Source organism: Ornithodoros turicata, unplaced genomic scaffold (genome assembly GCF_037126465.1).
Source record: "Ornithodoros turicata isolate Travis unplaced genomic scaffold, ASM3712646v1 ctg00000857.1, whole genome shotgun sequence".
Lineage (NCBI taxonomy): Eukaryota > Metazoa > Arthropoda > Arachnida > Ixodida > Argasidae > Ornithodoros > Ornithodoros turicata.
The window spans coordinates 1,034,565-1,051,661 of NW_026999406.1; the positions used below are offsets into that span (position 1 = coordinate 1,034,565).

Below are 17,097 nucleotides of genomic sequence, written 5' to 3' on the forward strand. Positions count from 1 at the left end.
GTAATCCACATCAGGGTTCAGGAAGGCTGCTAAATGCCGATGGCCGGCACAAGAAAAACATGTTTGCAATGTTTTTTTTACCCGTTGCGGTTCAAGCGAATATACCTTTTTTGTGCTTCCTTCCTATCTTTTCTTTGTTTCATTTTTCTTTTTCTTTATTGTTTTTTACTGTTGTCGCTTCGTTCAGGAGCCCTACATTGGAAAGCTGCTCCTGTTTAGTTTCGGTATAAATCGGCATGTGGGGGCATGGGGCACAGTCCACCACTCCTCGAGTATTCACGGTGCTGGCTCTGCCACCCCCCCCCCCCCCACCCCGAATTTTCCCTCCGAGGACCTCTTTGTATATGCCGTAGTTCTCAATCTCTAACTCCATGTCCCGCAGTGCTCTCCTTCAGCTTAGGTTAGGTTAGGGCTCGCTCCCCCTTGCCGACTTCCGAGTTGGTGCGAGCGAGGTATCTCCATAATGGAAAGCCTGAAACGGTGCACTAAAACCAAATGTCACCTCTGTGGATAATAATTTGAAGCATACAGATGAAGGATTCACCTCATATCTAAAACGATTGCCAGCAATTCTGTTCTTTCTGTTTCTCGAAAGAAAGAAAAACAGCTTCATAAAAAAATTCAAAAAATACATCTTGAATTATGGAAATTAGAATGCCAGAATACCTTGCAGATAAGGTTTTCCTCCACTCGCATACGCGTAAGTGCGAAACTAATGTATACGTAGTCCTAGTTGTTTTATTTTTAAAAAATCTCTATTAAAAATGGCTACGATCACGAAGTATGCGTTTGTGGCACGCCGTTTATTTTGTGTGTGTGTGTGTGTTTCAGCTTGGACAAATTTTTATAAAAAAGTCACGAGAGCACATCATTTTCACAGTTGATTTCTACGGGCGCGTATCTTTTCCAAGAATGACTATAATGACTCACCTAAGGATGACTAATCAATTAAATTCATTAATTCACTCTAATAAGGAGGTCTTGTACAAAAACCAGATACCGATATGGGAGACTGTCCTAGTTAAAATCCACACCACGTTTAAAAAATTTGAAACACGTACGTGTATTAAAATATCCATCCCTGAATTTTGACATGCAGATGGGCCAAAACCGTAACCCTGGCGCCCACACTCTTCAAAATGAACTTCACCACATAGCACGCTCCTAGCCAACCATCATCCCGAGTGACATCGTTCTGTCCCCTGATTCCTTGAAAACGGGAGGCGTCCGCCTTTTTGTGACAATTAACATTTCTACATAAGTGTCACAAAAAGGCGTACGCCTCCCGTTTTCAACAAATCAGGGGAGAGAACGATGTCACTCGAGATGATGGTTGGCTAGGAGCGTGCTATGTGGTGAGGTTCATTTTTAAGAGTGCGCGTTTGGGGTGGTGGGGGTGGTGGTCCTCACGGTACGGGACACTTCTGTATGTCAACTGCGCTCGCAACTATATTGTCTTCACTCAGAAACCGTATGTTTCTGGAACGTAGAGGGGGAAAAAGGAATCACAAAACACGAATATACTTCAAGTACTCTTCTCCTTAGGGAAGCGAGGAAGCGAGAGATTTATTGACTCTACGTTGCACTAGTGTCAGCGCGCTGAGCGGTTGAGATGGAATTGGAATTAGAATTGGAAATGAATCAAAAATAATAATAACTAATACTAAAAAAATGAAAGAAGCGCTATCTGAGCTGATCGAGCTCGGTTCACTCTGGAAATTGTTGCACCGACGACTGGCGCCACGTTCGAACTTCCCTAAAAGTGCTCCTCTGTTGAACTGTCCTTCTCGGCTCGCATGGCCGCGCCCATGAAATCAGCTGTTCTCGTTTTGTGGAGTGTGCACCAAACTGTTTGTAGTTCAAGCTACAGGTACTTAATACGAGTGGGAGAGCTTCGGCAGTCTTGCTGTGGATTCGTGGGTGCATCAACAACGGGGGATGCGCATAGCCTTCGGGATGGCTGTGTGTGTGACAGCCGGTGCCTTTCTCCGTCTGTTACGTCGCGAGATACTGAGATCACCGTCTCTGCGCGCCCAGGAAGCTTGAAATCTGCCCTGATACATACACAGTAATATATACCTTCAATATACGCTGATACATATACGGTCAATAAATTGGGACTTGCTCCACTGCAATCTTTCCCGGAGTTCACAAGAGACACTGTTTGCGGATTTATGCCTTACATTTAATCTATCGCATGTCGTTCCACATCCTACCCGAATGGCTCATGCCACGCAGTCAACCCTTGACTTGGTTTTAACCTCCCATCCTGAGCACATCACTTCTTTGCATGTCACTGATGGTCTCAGTGACCACAAGGCCATCTTCTAAGATATCTCTTCAAGTCGTCCAAATGTTCATAAATTCAACGATAAAACCATATACGACTACGCTCGAGCTAACTTCCAACCCATCAACGAGGGTCTTGAAGCTCTGTATGAAAATTCCTTTCATGCTACCTCACCTCACTCCATTGAGGATAACTGGTCCCCCTTTGTGACAACATAAACTACCTTACCGAGTACAATGTTCCAAAGGTAAGAGTGAAATCTTATGATCACAATCCTTGGTTCACGAAAAGTCTTAAAATCTTGCTAACCAAGACAAAGCGTTTATTCAGGAAGGCAAAGTGTCTTGCCGACGAAGTATCACGGGCTAAATTTCACTACCGTGAAGGGAATACAGGCGCTCGATCAAGGAAGGGACACATAGGTTCTCTACCATCGACCTCCCCTCTCTTGACGAATAAACCAACACAATTTTGAAAAATTTTACCTGCGCAAAAATCCCACCTTATCAGTCAAACTGACACCCGCCGACAACGACTGCGCCAACGCTTTCGCTTCCTTGTTTTCATCCGTTTTCAACACTGATAACGGGTACACCCAAACTCCATTAGTATCAGTAATCGCCTCCTCACCTATGGTCCCCATTCATATCAGCACTCTTGGCATTTCTAAAATCATTGGGTCACTTAAGCTGTCGTCAAGTGCTGGTCTGGACTCTATTAACCCGAATGTTCCATACAACACGAGATCTATTTCCAGCAAGATTCTATGTTGCATATTTACTCAGTCACTCCATGATTCTGCTTTACCGCAGGACTGGAAGAGGGCGAAGATTGTCCCTATTCACAAATCAGGCATCTGCCACATCGTTAATAACTCCCGCCCATTTCACTCACTTCTATAGTATGTAAAATTCTCAAACGCATACTCCAACGTAGTTAAGTACCTTGAAGAAAAATGCTTCTTCTATCCCTTGCAGCACGGGTTTGGAAAGCTCTTTTCGTGTGAAACTCAAGTAGCCAGTTTTGTTCACGACATCTTTCTCCACGCGGACAATAATCATCAGACTGACGCCATTTTCTTAGACTTTCGCAAGGCCTTCGATATGGTGCCGCACTCTAAGCTTCTATACAAACTCTATCTGCTAAACCTCGACCCGTATGTCGTCCGTTGGAGAGCTCAATTTCTGACTAATCGTACGTTATCTGTTACTTGCAACAACCACCTATCCCCAGATGTACCTGTGCTTTCTGGTGTCCCTCAGGGTCCAGTCCTCGGCCCTTTCTTTTTCCTTATCTATATAAATGACCTTCCTTCACGCATATCTTCCACGATTCGTCTCTTTGCTGACGACTGTGTAGTGTACATGCAAATCCTCTCTCCTTCTGACCAACTAACCTTACAAAGCGACCTTTAACTAATCCGGCGTTGCTGCAATGACGTGGCAAATGCCTCTGAACATTGCAAAGCGTCGCATTTTGTCGTTTTCTCGAAGACGGGTCTCCTGTCTTCCTCCCTTCCCCTACATTCTAAGTGATATCACATTAACCCGAGCAGATTCTTACAAATATCTTGGAATCCACCTTTCCTCCAACCTAACTTAGAAAGAGCACATCAACCACATAATAACTAACGCTTCTTGCTCCCTAGGCTTTGTTAGACGCACCCTCAGGTTTGCGGCCTCCATCTTAAGCTCCTAACCTTCACGGCTCTTGCACAAAGCAAGCTGGAATATGCATCACCTATTTGGGACCCTCCCCAAAAGTATCTCTGCGGCGCCATAGAAGCCATCCAGAATCGGGCTGCCCGTTTCATTTCCAACGACTACTAATTCGATACCTCTGTAACCGCATTAAAATCAAATCTTAATCTCGACTCACTCGAACATCGTCGCCGTCTTGCCAAGTTAGCCCTCTTCCATTGGTTCTTTTTTATCTTGCCACCGCACCAATCGCTCATCACCTGCTCGAGTGTCATTTTTCCTCGCATCGACCACGCTAATAAGGTCACATGCTTTCATTGTAATAGCAATGCATTATCCAGATAATTCTTTTGTTCAACTGCCATCGAATGTAACAACCTCCCATCACCTCTCACAACTATTATCGAGCATACAGTATTTTGTAACACTCTCTCCCGTTCACTCCACCCACAAGACCACCACGCTTGTATGTCAGTTGCTTTGAAATTTTTCACCTCCCCCTTATCATATTTGTTAATTATCTGTACATATGTGAACGAACTCCCTGTTTCACGCTTTAATACTTGTTTTCATATAATTTTTTACTGTCGTCGTTTCTTTATTTTCCTCTTTACTTACTGCTAATTCTGTTCTTTTTTGGTTGTTTGTTTGTTTCTATCAAGTTGCTGTAAATGTACCTTACGCTCCAGTTCCCACCCCTCATGTAATTTTCTCCGGACCCTTGGGGTTCTCGAACTAAATAAATAAATAAATATTAATGTTATGCTAGTTCGTGCATGTAGCGTCTGATGTAGGTCCACGGTCTCGTCATGATACAGTGAGGAATACTGCGACACACTTGATTGAAAGCATTGCTGCAAGTTAGCTTGTTTCCCGACTGATTGTGCGCTGAACTGAACTTGCATTTTTGTAAAACAACTTCAATATAATCCAGTCGTAGACAGATAGTTTCCTTGGTTTTGTGGCATATTGCGCTCACTTCATCTGCTTTCTCTTGGGCCCCGTTTGTGCTATCGCGGCCTCAATGGGGGTCCTGACACACGGTTTGGGAAACACTGAGGCATACTGTATATTGTTACATGTGACATGTTGTACTCTACTGAAGCCAGCTTCACTGTTGTATTGTTTCTTCGCATGGTTACTTCTTCAACGTTACTTGAATGAGGAATGTGAGGAATGAGGAAATGTATGCCTTGCATGTTCTGGATGTTCTCTAATTGCTGACCCCTGCTGTTGGGCTAAAATCCAGCAACTACACAAAAAGATTAACAAATGCAGAACAGGAGACAGAAACACGGACACAATGACATGATTGAGATCATGATATGCTGTCAATTTTGTTTTGTGTGTTTCTGGTTCTACATCTTATGAACATGTGCCACATTGCCAGCACCCTTTCCCTCTAGCTACAACCACCCTCCTCGGAGAGAGGCTCTCAGTAATAAAAATGCAGGTTGTCAAATGCACGTAAACAGTGCTTACATTTTTTGGGGTCTTCGCTCATCTAATGTTTATGGCAGAAAATGCTGCTCTAGTTCACGTGGCATACTGGATATGAGTGTGCTCCAAAGCCACAAACTACATTGTAAATTAGCACTGCAGTATGTTTATTGGCACACATGAAATTACCCTTCATAAGTGCATCATGCAAGCTGATTGATTCTGATGCTAATTGCTCACGAAATAACGTGGGGTGGGGTGAAAGACAACGGAATCACATGTTGCGTCACTAGCAGTGCCATACTCACTCAGCAGTAGCATCACAGGCAGTGATTTTTCACTGAAGCCTGCAACTCAACGATGCAATTCACATCTTGATTGCAGAAAAAGTAAGCACATGTTTGTTATTACTTGGTATACAGTTGAAACTTCTTAATGTGATGACGGTCATTCTCGTTGATTTTGGCAATGAAACCATTTTAGGATAAAAAACACCTGTCAAGGTGTAAGCTATGAAAAGTAGTAAATTGAGTGAGGCATTTTAATTTGCCTTTTTTCCTTTATATTTTCAATGCTGACATACATCAGCTTGTGTAACTGTCAACCTGGGCTCTTCCAGCCAAAACCAGCCAGAGATGTAGCTTCACTCTCTTAAATATCACTGAAAAAAATTGTGTGCATTTTTTAGACGATGCATATACCGAATGTAAATCATCATACTGTTTTCCTGAACAATGGGGAGCATTAAACTGTGCCGAAATATGATGTTGTCCCTTACGAGCTTCCTTCCGACATCTACCTATACATCATTTGTGCGCTTTCCTTGCCTGGTGTTAGAGGGGAAGCACGGGTCTGCCATCCCAAAGGGTATGTAGAATGAGAATAAATCCGGTGATGTGGTGAGAACTCAAGAACGGAGCACATTTGGGGTCAAGTTTACAATAAATTTCTCACAAATTAGCATTCTTGAAGGAGCCCCACATTATTTATGCTTGTAACTGATTGCTTGTGATTAGCTTCACATAAAAATATCAAGCTGATCTATATTCATTGTTTAACCATGTGTTTGAGAATATCAAGCACTTGGAAAAATCTACTTTTTTTCAGATAGTATATTCACATATAGGTCGTCTAAAAGAAAGCTTCCCTTATTTGTATAACTAGTCCTCTCCTGCAACATATTGAAAATCTACAGGTTTATTTTTCTTTAAAAAAATATAAAAAAATGTCACCATAATGTGCTGCAGCTTGTTCGTCAGTTGAGGCCATCTAGGAAGCAAAAAAAATAAAAGATGCCTCTCTCCTGCGAAAATCGAAGCTCTGCTTTTCCATTTTGAGAACCTACAGGTGTATTTGTTCTCACCCAAGAAATATGTTTCGTCGGCTCATTCATATCCCATCTGTATGACGCTATAGAAAACTTTGAACAAATTCTGCATTCAACTGTTCTGCGAAGTTCTACAGATTAATTGCAGTCACTGCTTCATAACAGCTTTGTTAACATTTGTGATTGTTTTCACATACCTGAAGTCATCTGGAAAGTGAACAAATCTCATCACTTCAAGGGCATACCCTCTCCTATAGCATGTTCGAAATCTGCTGGCATGTGTTTTCTGTAGATCTTATAGCATCAGCTGACCATATTGGCTCAGATCATGTCAGAATGCGACGTAACAGCCTTTGGAAACAATTTATTATGATCTCATGTGCCCTTCAACCACAACAGAAAAAAAAGCCCATAGTCTTTCTTTCAGTGGAAATAGGTGTTTTTGCTGCATTAACAGACGGTGACTCAAATTAATTGTACCTCCTTGTGGCCTGGGTGCAGCATGCCTCGCTGTGCTTTATGTGCATTTTGTTATTTCTTCTCTAACCGCATCTCTTTGGCAGTGAGCCACAACGTATGCAGTCTTCAAGCTTTCTTTCACCCGGAAGAACAGCTTGCAGCTCTGCAGGCATCAGAATATCTACACATAATAGGGGGCTGCAATCTAGCCCTATAAGTGCCAACGTTTTAAATGGTACTGCGAACACAGTCATAGTAACGTTTATCACGGCACAAAGGAATTATGTCAAAGTCATGCTTGTGGAGGCCAAGCCACGCTTGCAAAAGCCAAAGAGGTGATGATGATGATGATGATTAGGATTTTTAATGGCGCAAAGGCAACTTCAAAGAGGCAAAGTGATGCTTATGGAGGGTTTTATTATGCTCTGCTGCTCAGTGTATGGATCCTGTTTTTAGATGGAACAAACCTATAAAAAAAATGTCAGGAAAAAAATATGCCACGTTCAGTTGCCATCGACCAAGCAAACTAAGTCAATAATGGTGGTTCTTATTCACTCTGCTATGTGGTTGAGTTCATGTTAATTCACATGTTTGTTACTGTGGTACCAGCTAGCTTCCTTGCAGCGTAACATATATATGTGACCGCATGGAGAACAAAGATGACGAATTAGCTAGTCTGGCTTAGGAGGTCTCACACTGGCATAGCTGGTCAAAAAGAAAATGTGGGCCATACATCACATAAGACACAAATACCAGTATATTTTCAGCAAGCGCTGGTTAATTTCTACTAGGTGCGGTGCATATAGCTTGTCCATGAACTGATTTTTTTATTCTTAGAGAAATCATATTTTTGCGGTTATAAGGGATGACAACATGTTCTACATCCAAGTGGATGTACTAATTAGGTCTCGTTTAATTATTGGAAATAGAAGGTTGGTGCAAATGCAACGTCGGTTTCCCTATGTGCCGCTATAGTTTTCAAAAGTATGCTCGTGACCATTTAGTGCGAGGACATGGCCCCGAAATAATGGTTGTGTGAGAGTAAGTCTTGCAACGTTCTTTTTGCCTTTTCACTTGAACGTGAAGAAGAAACAACGCTGCAGAACTGCAAGCAGCACATTTAATGTAATGTCGCGCAGGATGCAAGTTTTACAACGATTTCATATTTAAGCACAATATTTATAAGCTGTAAAAATAGGTGCAAGGCTACCATACGGTGAAGTAGCCGGTACCGTCCATTTTAGACCTCTTCTTGGCGTGGGTGCTTTGCAAAAAGAGTGATCTGCTAATAAACGTACTTCGGGATTTCTGAATGTGAAGATCATAGGAGAGAAAGGAAGGAAAACAAATACAACAGAGGCTGCTATTCATTTCTCGCACTTCTGATTTCAGTTACTTATTGCGCTTGGTTTTCTTCAGTTCCGACTTTTGATAACCAGAATTTGCACTGTATATCCACGTGAATAAAAAAGATGCAAAAATTTCTGTGAGAAAATTTCACGGTAGTTAAGAAAATGGCATTCTTAGTTTCCAGGGTATTCAAAGACCAGTGAAAACAAAGTGCTTGAAGTTGTAGGAACCTGTGTTTCCACAACCTCGGGGCGCCAGCCCGTCCGTTCCGTCACCAAGGAAGACACAGCAAGCAAAACGTTCAAACAACAAAGGTTTATCGCATACCTTGTCACACAGTCACATAGGCGTGATCCCAACCGTGCAGCCTCGTCCAAAAAACCAAGTCACGCGAACCACACGCGCCGTGTGCTTATATCCCCCTCACTCGCCACGCCCCTCTCCTACGTCGCTCACACCTTCGCCACCTTGCATCGAATAAACAAAACCGAAAAGAAAGAAGTGCCCACACTCCCCCACCCTCAAAGTGTCCAACCGTCTATAGTTCGTCATCCGGCATGTCCAGGACTACGTCCTCATCTGTCCTGCGAGGGAAGGACGCTACGAAAACACCGGGTGTCGTCCGGGTTGGGGCTCCGGGAGCAGCATTGGGGCCAAAAGGCCCGGGTTGACGAGTAGGTCAGGGCGGTAACGTTGAATGGTGGCGATAGCGGAGGAAATGTCAACGGGACACCGGGTAGCGTCCAGTTTGGCGAGATGAAGCTGGCTTCGACGATGAGTACGACGGTGTAACTCGGGAACGCCACACAGCTGGCACAACTGTCGACGCTCATCCTCTGAGAGCGGGATTGTGGGATCGTTGGAGTGCCTATCTGCCAACGTTAACCCCCGGAAGGGAAGCGGCACTCTGCTGGGGTCTTCATCTCGAAAAAGGGCGAGGCTGCGACTGCCACTTGGACCGGGAAGCCCATCCTACCGGACGTCCAGCGGAGACCACCGTCCACGTGGACACCGACCAGTGATGGGCAGTACTTGAAGTATCAAGTACTCAAGTAGTACTTTAAGTACATTTCTGTGTACTTGTACTTTACTGTAAGTACACTTTAAATCGTGTACTTTGTACCGTACTTTAAGTATTTTTTTCTGAGTACTTTCCCATCAAGTACTCAAGTACCCAAACTTGGACCCCAGACAAAAAATCATAAAAGAGCGTAAAAAATGCACCTTACTAAAAGCGCTAAAATAACAAGAAGAAGACGAAAACACACAGATAGTGCTATCTCTGAGTTTTCGCCTTCTTGCCGTCATTTTAACGCTTTTAGTAGGATGCAGTACCAAGAGTACCAGTCTGACATTTTACCAAAAAGATTTTTTGTGCTTTTAAAGAGCCCATTTGTTGAAGCAAATCTATTGTTGAGAGGCTTGAAATGTTGAAAAAGTGTCAACGCTTCTGTGATTATGTAAAACGAATGGAATGCAAAGACACGCACACATTATGACACTGCAACCGGCAGCACAATGACTTGGTCCATTGTAATTTCCGTTCTCCCAATGCATGGTTCTACGCTTTTTATACTGTTTCCTTCATTGGCAATTAAGAATAATTTTATATCACATTATATGCGTGATTGCATTACATGATGAACACTCTGATAGACACAAATGCTTTCATTTTTACATTTTATGTTTTTTTTTTAATTTGGTCACATGGATTACATTGCTGCAGATCACAGTCGTATACAAATGAAGGCTTACATTGTGCTTCATCCTTTTTTACTTTCTTCATATTCTTTTTTAAACATGTTGTATTTCAAAAATCAGCAAGGAATGCCCAGAAATACATAATCTCTGTTGGCTTGTACTTTTCCCCCTTGAAATTTCCTAGCCTGTTATAGCAAAAGATTAGTACCGGAACACCACACTAGGCGGGTGATCTTGGATCAGTCAGGGTATAATATTATTTTGCATAATCACAGCACAGCTAACTGATTACTTCTCTACATGTAACTGCAAATTATGACATTTGATTAAGTTCATATTCACAGGTTAGCACTTAACCTAGGACTTTATGGCTTCAGAGCATTTGTCAAGAATACTCGCTAAAGTTTTGCCAAAAAAGCAAGACACAGATACTAAACAGTGAAATGCAAAGTGATACAAATTAAATTGAGAATGTACTTGATGAATACTTGAAGTACTTTGCCTAGTACTTTGTACTTTACTTGAAGTACATTTGGAATTGGGTACTTTGTACTGTACTTGAAGTACTATTGACGCCAGGTACTTGGTACTTTACTTTAAGTATAATTTTGAGGTACTTTGCCCATCACTGACACCGACCTTCGTAAAGGTGTCCCGGAACCCGGCCTCGATGGGGAACGGGAACGTCTTGAAGACCCCCCAGGCTCAGCAACGGATCTTGGGTGGCCAGAGGCTTTCCGACCACGCATGTTCCCACGAGAAGTCACTGCAGCTGCGAGAGGGCAGAAGGGGAGTACGGTGAGAAAGCTATTTCAAACCGCGAGAGCCTGAAAAGGCTCTCCCCTGTGATAACCAGTAGAGACATTGAGTAGCAACAGCAACGTTTATTCCAAGGTGGAACCGCGACTGGAATGCAGCGCGGACCGGCAAACAAGCACACAAGCAACAACCCTCAGCGCGAGCCAAAATCAACCTTAGCTCCGTCACCTGAAGCTCTATCACACTTCCCCCTTTAAGCAACACCGTATCTGTCTGGTTCACGACGACTGCGTAACGGGTAGCGACGACTGCCCGTGACGGCGCTCGGACGCTCCGTCGAAGCGCGACTGACGTTGTGATCCGCTTCTGTCGATAAGATATGAGGGCGGTCGGAATGAGAAAGCTGCGAGAAGGTCTCGCTTGACGTCCCTTCCACTTCCGGAAACGGCAAGGGAAACTCTTCGTTAGGATCGTCAATCGCTGCAGGGCGACATCGTACATCGGAAGCGGGAATGTTCTTCGAACATCTCCAGGACTCCACAGTTTCTCTCCGTTTCAGATGATCTTTATGGACTCTGTGAACTTTCCCAGAGGCATCTCTCACCGTAAAGATGACGGAGCCCTGCTTGCTCACAATCGTCCCTGTCTTCCAGTGTCCCTTCTTGGAGTTGTCCAACATCCAGACTCCTTGGTCGACAGAGAACTGTCTGTCCTGAGTTCGTCTGTCATAATTTCGCTTTTGACGCTCCCGTGCCAGACTATCTCTTCCAGAACACGTCACCTCAGATGGACGGACGAGATCAAGTAGAGAACGGTAGTGTCTGTTATTCAACAGCTCACAAGGAGGGCGGCCTGTGGTGACATGCGGGGTCACTCGGTATTTAAAAAGAAAGTCACGAAGTTTGTCCGTGTCACCTCCCTCTTCGAACCGACGTAGAGCAGTCTTGAAAGTTCTCACAAAATTCTCCGCCAGACCATTTGACTGCGGATGGTATGGCGGAGTGAGGACGTGGTGTATTCCTCGTTGTTTGAAGAAATCCTCGAAGACCTGACTTGTGAATGGCGGTCCATTGTCTGTGACGAGAACTTCCGGTAGTCCGTTTTAAACAAAAATATCTTAAAAAGCACTGATCGTTTTCAGAGCATTGGTACCAGTCATCTGGATGATGTCGGGCCATTTGCTGAAGGCATCAATAACAATCAAATAGTGCTTCCCATGAAGCTCTGCGAAATCCGCGTGAAGACGATGCCACGCCTTGTCAGGTTGCTCCCACTGATGTAAGGGAACAGGGATCTCCTGCGCAGCCACTGCCGAGCACTGCTCGCAGTTCCTGACCCTGGATTCAATGTCCTTATCTAGACCAGGCCACCAAATATACGAACGAGCAAGCATCTTCATTTTCGATTGGCCGATATGGCAGTCATGCAGAATATCCAGAAGTTTGTGCCTCAACTTGGTTGGCCCAACTGTGCGCATTCCCCAAAGTATGCAGCCCTTGTGCATCGTTAGCTCCGTCTGCCGCTGGTAAAACGGGGATAGATCCGGTGCAACATGACCTGGCCATCCACGTGAAACATATTTCGCTACCTTTGTTAGCATGGGCTCTTCAAGTGTGGCAGCGGCAATGTCCTTAGCCGTCACTGGAAGGGTTGACATGTGGTAATCTTGGACCGCAAAAATTTCGTCCGTACCAACGCTGAAAACACCCTCTTCTGCAGCCTTGTCAAATTCATGGTCCGGTCCTTCCGGAAGCCGGGAGAGACCGTCTGCGTTCGCAATTTTAGACGATCCCTTGAACTGGATGTCGAAACTGTAGGACATTAGGATGAGTGCCCAACGCTGTAACCGGCTTGCTGTCGTTACAGGGATACCTCTTGATGGCCCAAAAATTACCGTAAGGGGCTTGTGGTCGGTGTACAACACGAATTTCCGGCCCCACAGGTACTGGTGGAATTTCCTAACGCTGAAAATGATGGCCAAGGCCTCTCGTTCAATTTGGGCATACTTTGTCTCTGCAACTGTGAGTGTCTTTGACGCGTGCGCGATTGGTCTGTCTACCCCGTGGAGCCGGTGGTAGATAACTGCTCCGAGACCTTTGGAAGACGCGTCGACTGCCAAGAAAATTTCCTTAGTGGGATCGTAGTGTGTTAATACCTTCGCTGATGCTAGCATGCTCTTGATGCTCTCAAAGGCTTCGACGCACGCAGAAGTCCAACACCACGACGCTCCCTTCTTGAGTAAATCATTTAAAGGTGAACACACATCCGCATGGCCCTCCAAGTATTTGCCATAGTGCTGAACCATGCCTAAGAAGGAACGTAGTTCTGATACTTGATTGGGCGGTGGCATGTTAAGGATCGCTGACACCTTCTTCGGAGAGGGCCGAAATCCGTCGGCATCCACGATGTGACCGAGATACTCCACTTGGGTTTGCAGGAAAGCACATTTCTCCCGCTTCAGAGTGAATCCGAATTCTTGCAGTCTTGCTAGGACCTTAGACAGATTGCTGAGATGTTCTTCGTCGTTACGGCCCGTGACAATAATGTCGTCGAGATAGCAAGCCACAGACGGCAGTCCTGAGATAACTTGCTCCATCGTGCGCTGGAAAACAGCAGGTGCCGAGGCTATCCCGAAAGGCATACGATTGAATTGGAAGAGACCCTTGTGCGTATTTATAACCAGCATTTTTTTTGCTTCTTCGTCGAGTTCCATTTGAAGGTATGCCTGTGAGAGATCGAGCTTCGTGAATTTCTCACCGCCGTTGAGAACCGCCAGGAGCTCTTCCGGCCTTGGAATGGGATATTGTGCAATGGCCAGCTGCGGGTTAACCGTGACACTAAAGTCTCCGCAGACACGGACGGCCCCGTTTGGTTTGGGCACAACCACGATTGGTGTCGCCCAATCTGATACCTCCACCGGTTGCAACACTCCATTCTTCACCTGACGTTGTAAATCGGTCTCTACTGCCTGTCTTGTGGCAAAAGGTATAGGGCGTGGTTTGAAGAACTTCGGTTGTGCCCCCTCACGTACATGAAGATGGACCTGCAACTTGGTGCACCTTCCGAGGCCAGGGCGGAAGAGCGCTGAAAATTTTCCCAAAATCTCGTTTAGTGACTCCTTGGCAATACCGACGCTCCCCACAAACAGCCTGTTGTGGTCGATATCCAGTCGCCTAATCTACTCTCTTCCAAGTAAATTCGTGTGTTCCATTCGTGTGAACAACACCTGCAACCTTTGCGTTCGGTTTCCGAACGAAATATCCAATTCCGTTTGTCCACGAAGTGGAATTTCGCCCTTATTCAAACCGCGTAGTCGATACGGCGAAGACTCTAGCTTCGGCTTCCCAAGCTTTATAAACGTGCGGTCATCCAGCAACGTGGCCCGTGACCCAGTATTCACTTGCAGTGTGATATCCTTGCCCAAAAGGTTACAAGTCAGATATCGTCCGTCCTGTTCATCTGCCAGCAACACGTCCGTAACTAGCTTGACTCTGCTCGAGTGCTTGGGCTTGTGTTTCCCGGTGGACATCGATGCACGTCCATTCTGACACATCTTAGCTATATGACCAGCCTTCCCGCAAGAGTGGCATTCTTCGTTCTTGAATCTACATGCATCGGGTTCGTGGTTGGTATTCCCACAGCGGAAACACCTGCGACGGACGGTCTCTGGTCCCGCAATCTTGTGGACAGGAACTTCAGAATGAAGCTGGCGTGACTCTGCTTCTGCCGCCAACGAACTCTCCGCCAAGCGAATGGCTGACTCCAACGTCAACACTTTTTCCAGGACAAGTCTTGCTCGCACCCTCGGATCCCGTAAGCCAACGATGAAGGCTGTCAACAACGAGCAAGCCCGGGTGTCCCTCTCGCCTTCATATTCGCAGCGGCCAACAATGGCTGAGTGTCTCTCCACAAAGTCCTTTACCGACTCGTTTTCCTCCTGTCGAGACGAGAAAAGCTTGAAACGCTCAAATTCTTTGAACCGCTTCGGTGTGTAATGTTCCGACAGCTTTGCCATGATGTCACTGGAAGAAACTTCCATAACGTCCTTGGGTTGCAGTAGATTGTACAGGCGCTTGAAAACTTCCGGGCTCAACGAAGAAATGAGGAGATCTCTCTTGTCGGCGTCGGCGGTAACTCTCCCTACCCGAATAGCAGCGAGGAACCTCACTTGAAACATGTTCCATTCTTCCTTCGAAGGATCGAACATTCCCGGTCCACGAAAGCCGCGAAGCCCCTGAGGTACTCCACTCGTCGAGCTGGATTACTCTTCGTCCGCTACTAGCATCGTAGAAGGTCAGACTCGTCGCCAGTTGTGATAACCAGTAGAGACATTGAGTAGCAACAGCAACGTTTATTCCAAGGTGGAACCGCGACTGGAAGGCAGCGCGGACCAGCAAACAAGCACACAAGCAACAACCCTCAGAGCGAGCCAAAATCAACCTTAGCTTCGTCACCTGAAGCTCTATCACATCCCCCAGAAGATTATAGTTGAAGACTGCGAAACAGAAATCACACTAAGAAAGACCAAGTATTCAAGAGCACTAGGATTTAGCGACTAGGATAGTGGCAGCTACGTGCGCCGCCTGCGGGGACGCAAACTAGCGCCTGGAAGGTCCGGGAACAGGATCCTGGTCCAGGTCTAGAGGAGGAAGCTGACCGTCTGCTTCTTCACTCTCGGGGTCTCGGAGGTGGTAAGTGTTCAGGTCCGAGATGTGTACTGGCCCCGTTTCTTCGCCCGTGTCACAACGACGAAGGCTGTAAGTGAGGCCGGAGGAGCACGCACTTACCTCGAAGGGGCCATCCCACCTATCTGCGAGCGAAGCTGCAAAGCCACGTAACGCATCACTAAGCGGGTGAGTCCGTCGAAGGACAAGATCACCGACGCTGTAGGTGAGATTCCGTCGTCCACGGTTGTACTGGCGAGCCTGGTCCAACCTTGCGGCGTCCAAGTTCTCCCGAGCCGTCCGAGCTGCGGGGATCGCCGTAGGGGCGGCGGGACGTGCCAGGTGCAGTCTGAGCCGGTCGACGACGGGCTGGCGCCCCGAGGTTGTGGAAACACAGGTTCCCACAAATGGCGCCCAGACGTGGGGCCCGAGCTCGTTCGTTCGATGACGTGGAGGACGTGGCACGTTCTATTTTTTTCGTTCCATTTTAGTGTGTCAAGTTTTGTTTCAGTGTGATACCGCCGGATTGTGGTACTTCAATTACTTTGTGTTCTTTCATTTTTTTCTTTGTATCTCGCTTTGTTGGGGCAGCATTTTTGCTGCTCGTTTTGTTTGAGTATTCTAGTTGTGTCCGGTGCCTGACCCGTACAGCTGATGGACTGTACGCCTCCACGCGGGTACAACCTCCGGAGCGGAGCAAAAGCTCCGGTACCCCAACGGTCCCACTCGGAGGAGTGGCCGGTACACGTCGCCCCGACCCCTACGGAGCCGAGAGGACCGGCCGACGATTTGAAGGCACCTGCCGTGCCTCCATCCCAAGGTACGTCGACTACGGTATCTGCAGTGCCGCAGTCAGACACCACAGCAACGGCAGAGCTTCTGTCACGTATGGCAGAGTTGTGCTCGTTGATGACGCGACGCCATGATGCCGGGTTGGTTTCGCCGCCGCAGGCACAAGCGCCCGTCCGACTGACAATCCCTGTTCCTACCTTCTCAGGGTATACCGATTGAAAGTCAGACGAGGTCTTGATCCTACGCATCCTGCAGGTTGCTTTGGTAGGAGACGCCGCCCGCTGGCTTCGACTGCAGTCGAGGTTCACGTCCTTGCAGGACTTCAAGCAGCGGTTTAAAAACGAATTTCTTCCCCCGGATTACGAATATCGTATCCTGGAGGAGCTGCACAAACGTACTCAGCATCCAGATGAGACGTTGGCAGAATTCGTACGGGCCCTGCAAGAGCTGTACAGCAGAGCAGAACCAACTGCAACAGAGCAGCAGCGAATAGCACGGGCTATCCGTCAGTGCCACCCCCGCTTCCGGCCCTACCTTCGGGCCCCACGTTGGGCGCCATTTGTGGGAACCTGTGTTTCCACAACCTCGGGGTGCCAGCCCGTCCGTTCCGTCACC

General features: G+C 46.3%; 1 protein-coding gene across 1 annotated transcript; it reads right to left on the minus strand.

Annotated features, from left to right (window-relative positions):
• Positions 1-11,279: 11,279 nt before the first annotated feature.
• On the minus strand, positions 11,280-15,233 carry LOC135375337 (uncharacterized protein K02A2.6-like). The gene is made up of 3 exons (XM_064608066.1): positions 14,333-15,233; positions 12,179-14,110; positions 11,280-12,100 (listed from the first exon to the last, which is right to left on the minus strand). The coding sequence occupies exons 1-3, from the start codon at positions 15,231-15,233 to the stop codon at positions 11,280-11,282; spliced, it is 3,654 nt and encodes a 1,217-aa protein (XP_064464136.1).
• Positions 15,234-17,097: the final 1,864 nt, after the last annotated feature.

Coding starts and splice junctions, on each gene's coding strand:
- LOC135375337 (XM_064608066.1), bottom strand. CDS start 15,233: ATGTTCGATCCTTCGAAGGAAGAATGGAACATGTTTCAAGTGAGGTTC. Junction 14,111..14,332: donor TTCGCCGTATCGACTACGCG/GTTTGAATAAGG, acceptor GAAAATTTTCAG/CGCTCTTCCGCCCTGGCCTC. Junction 12,101..12,178: donor CGACATCATCCAGATGACTG/GTACCAATGCTC, acceptor TTCTCGTCACAG/ACAATGGACCGCCATTCACA.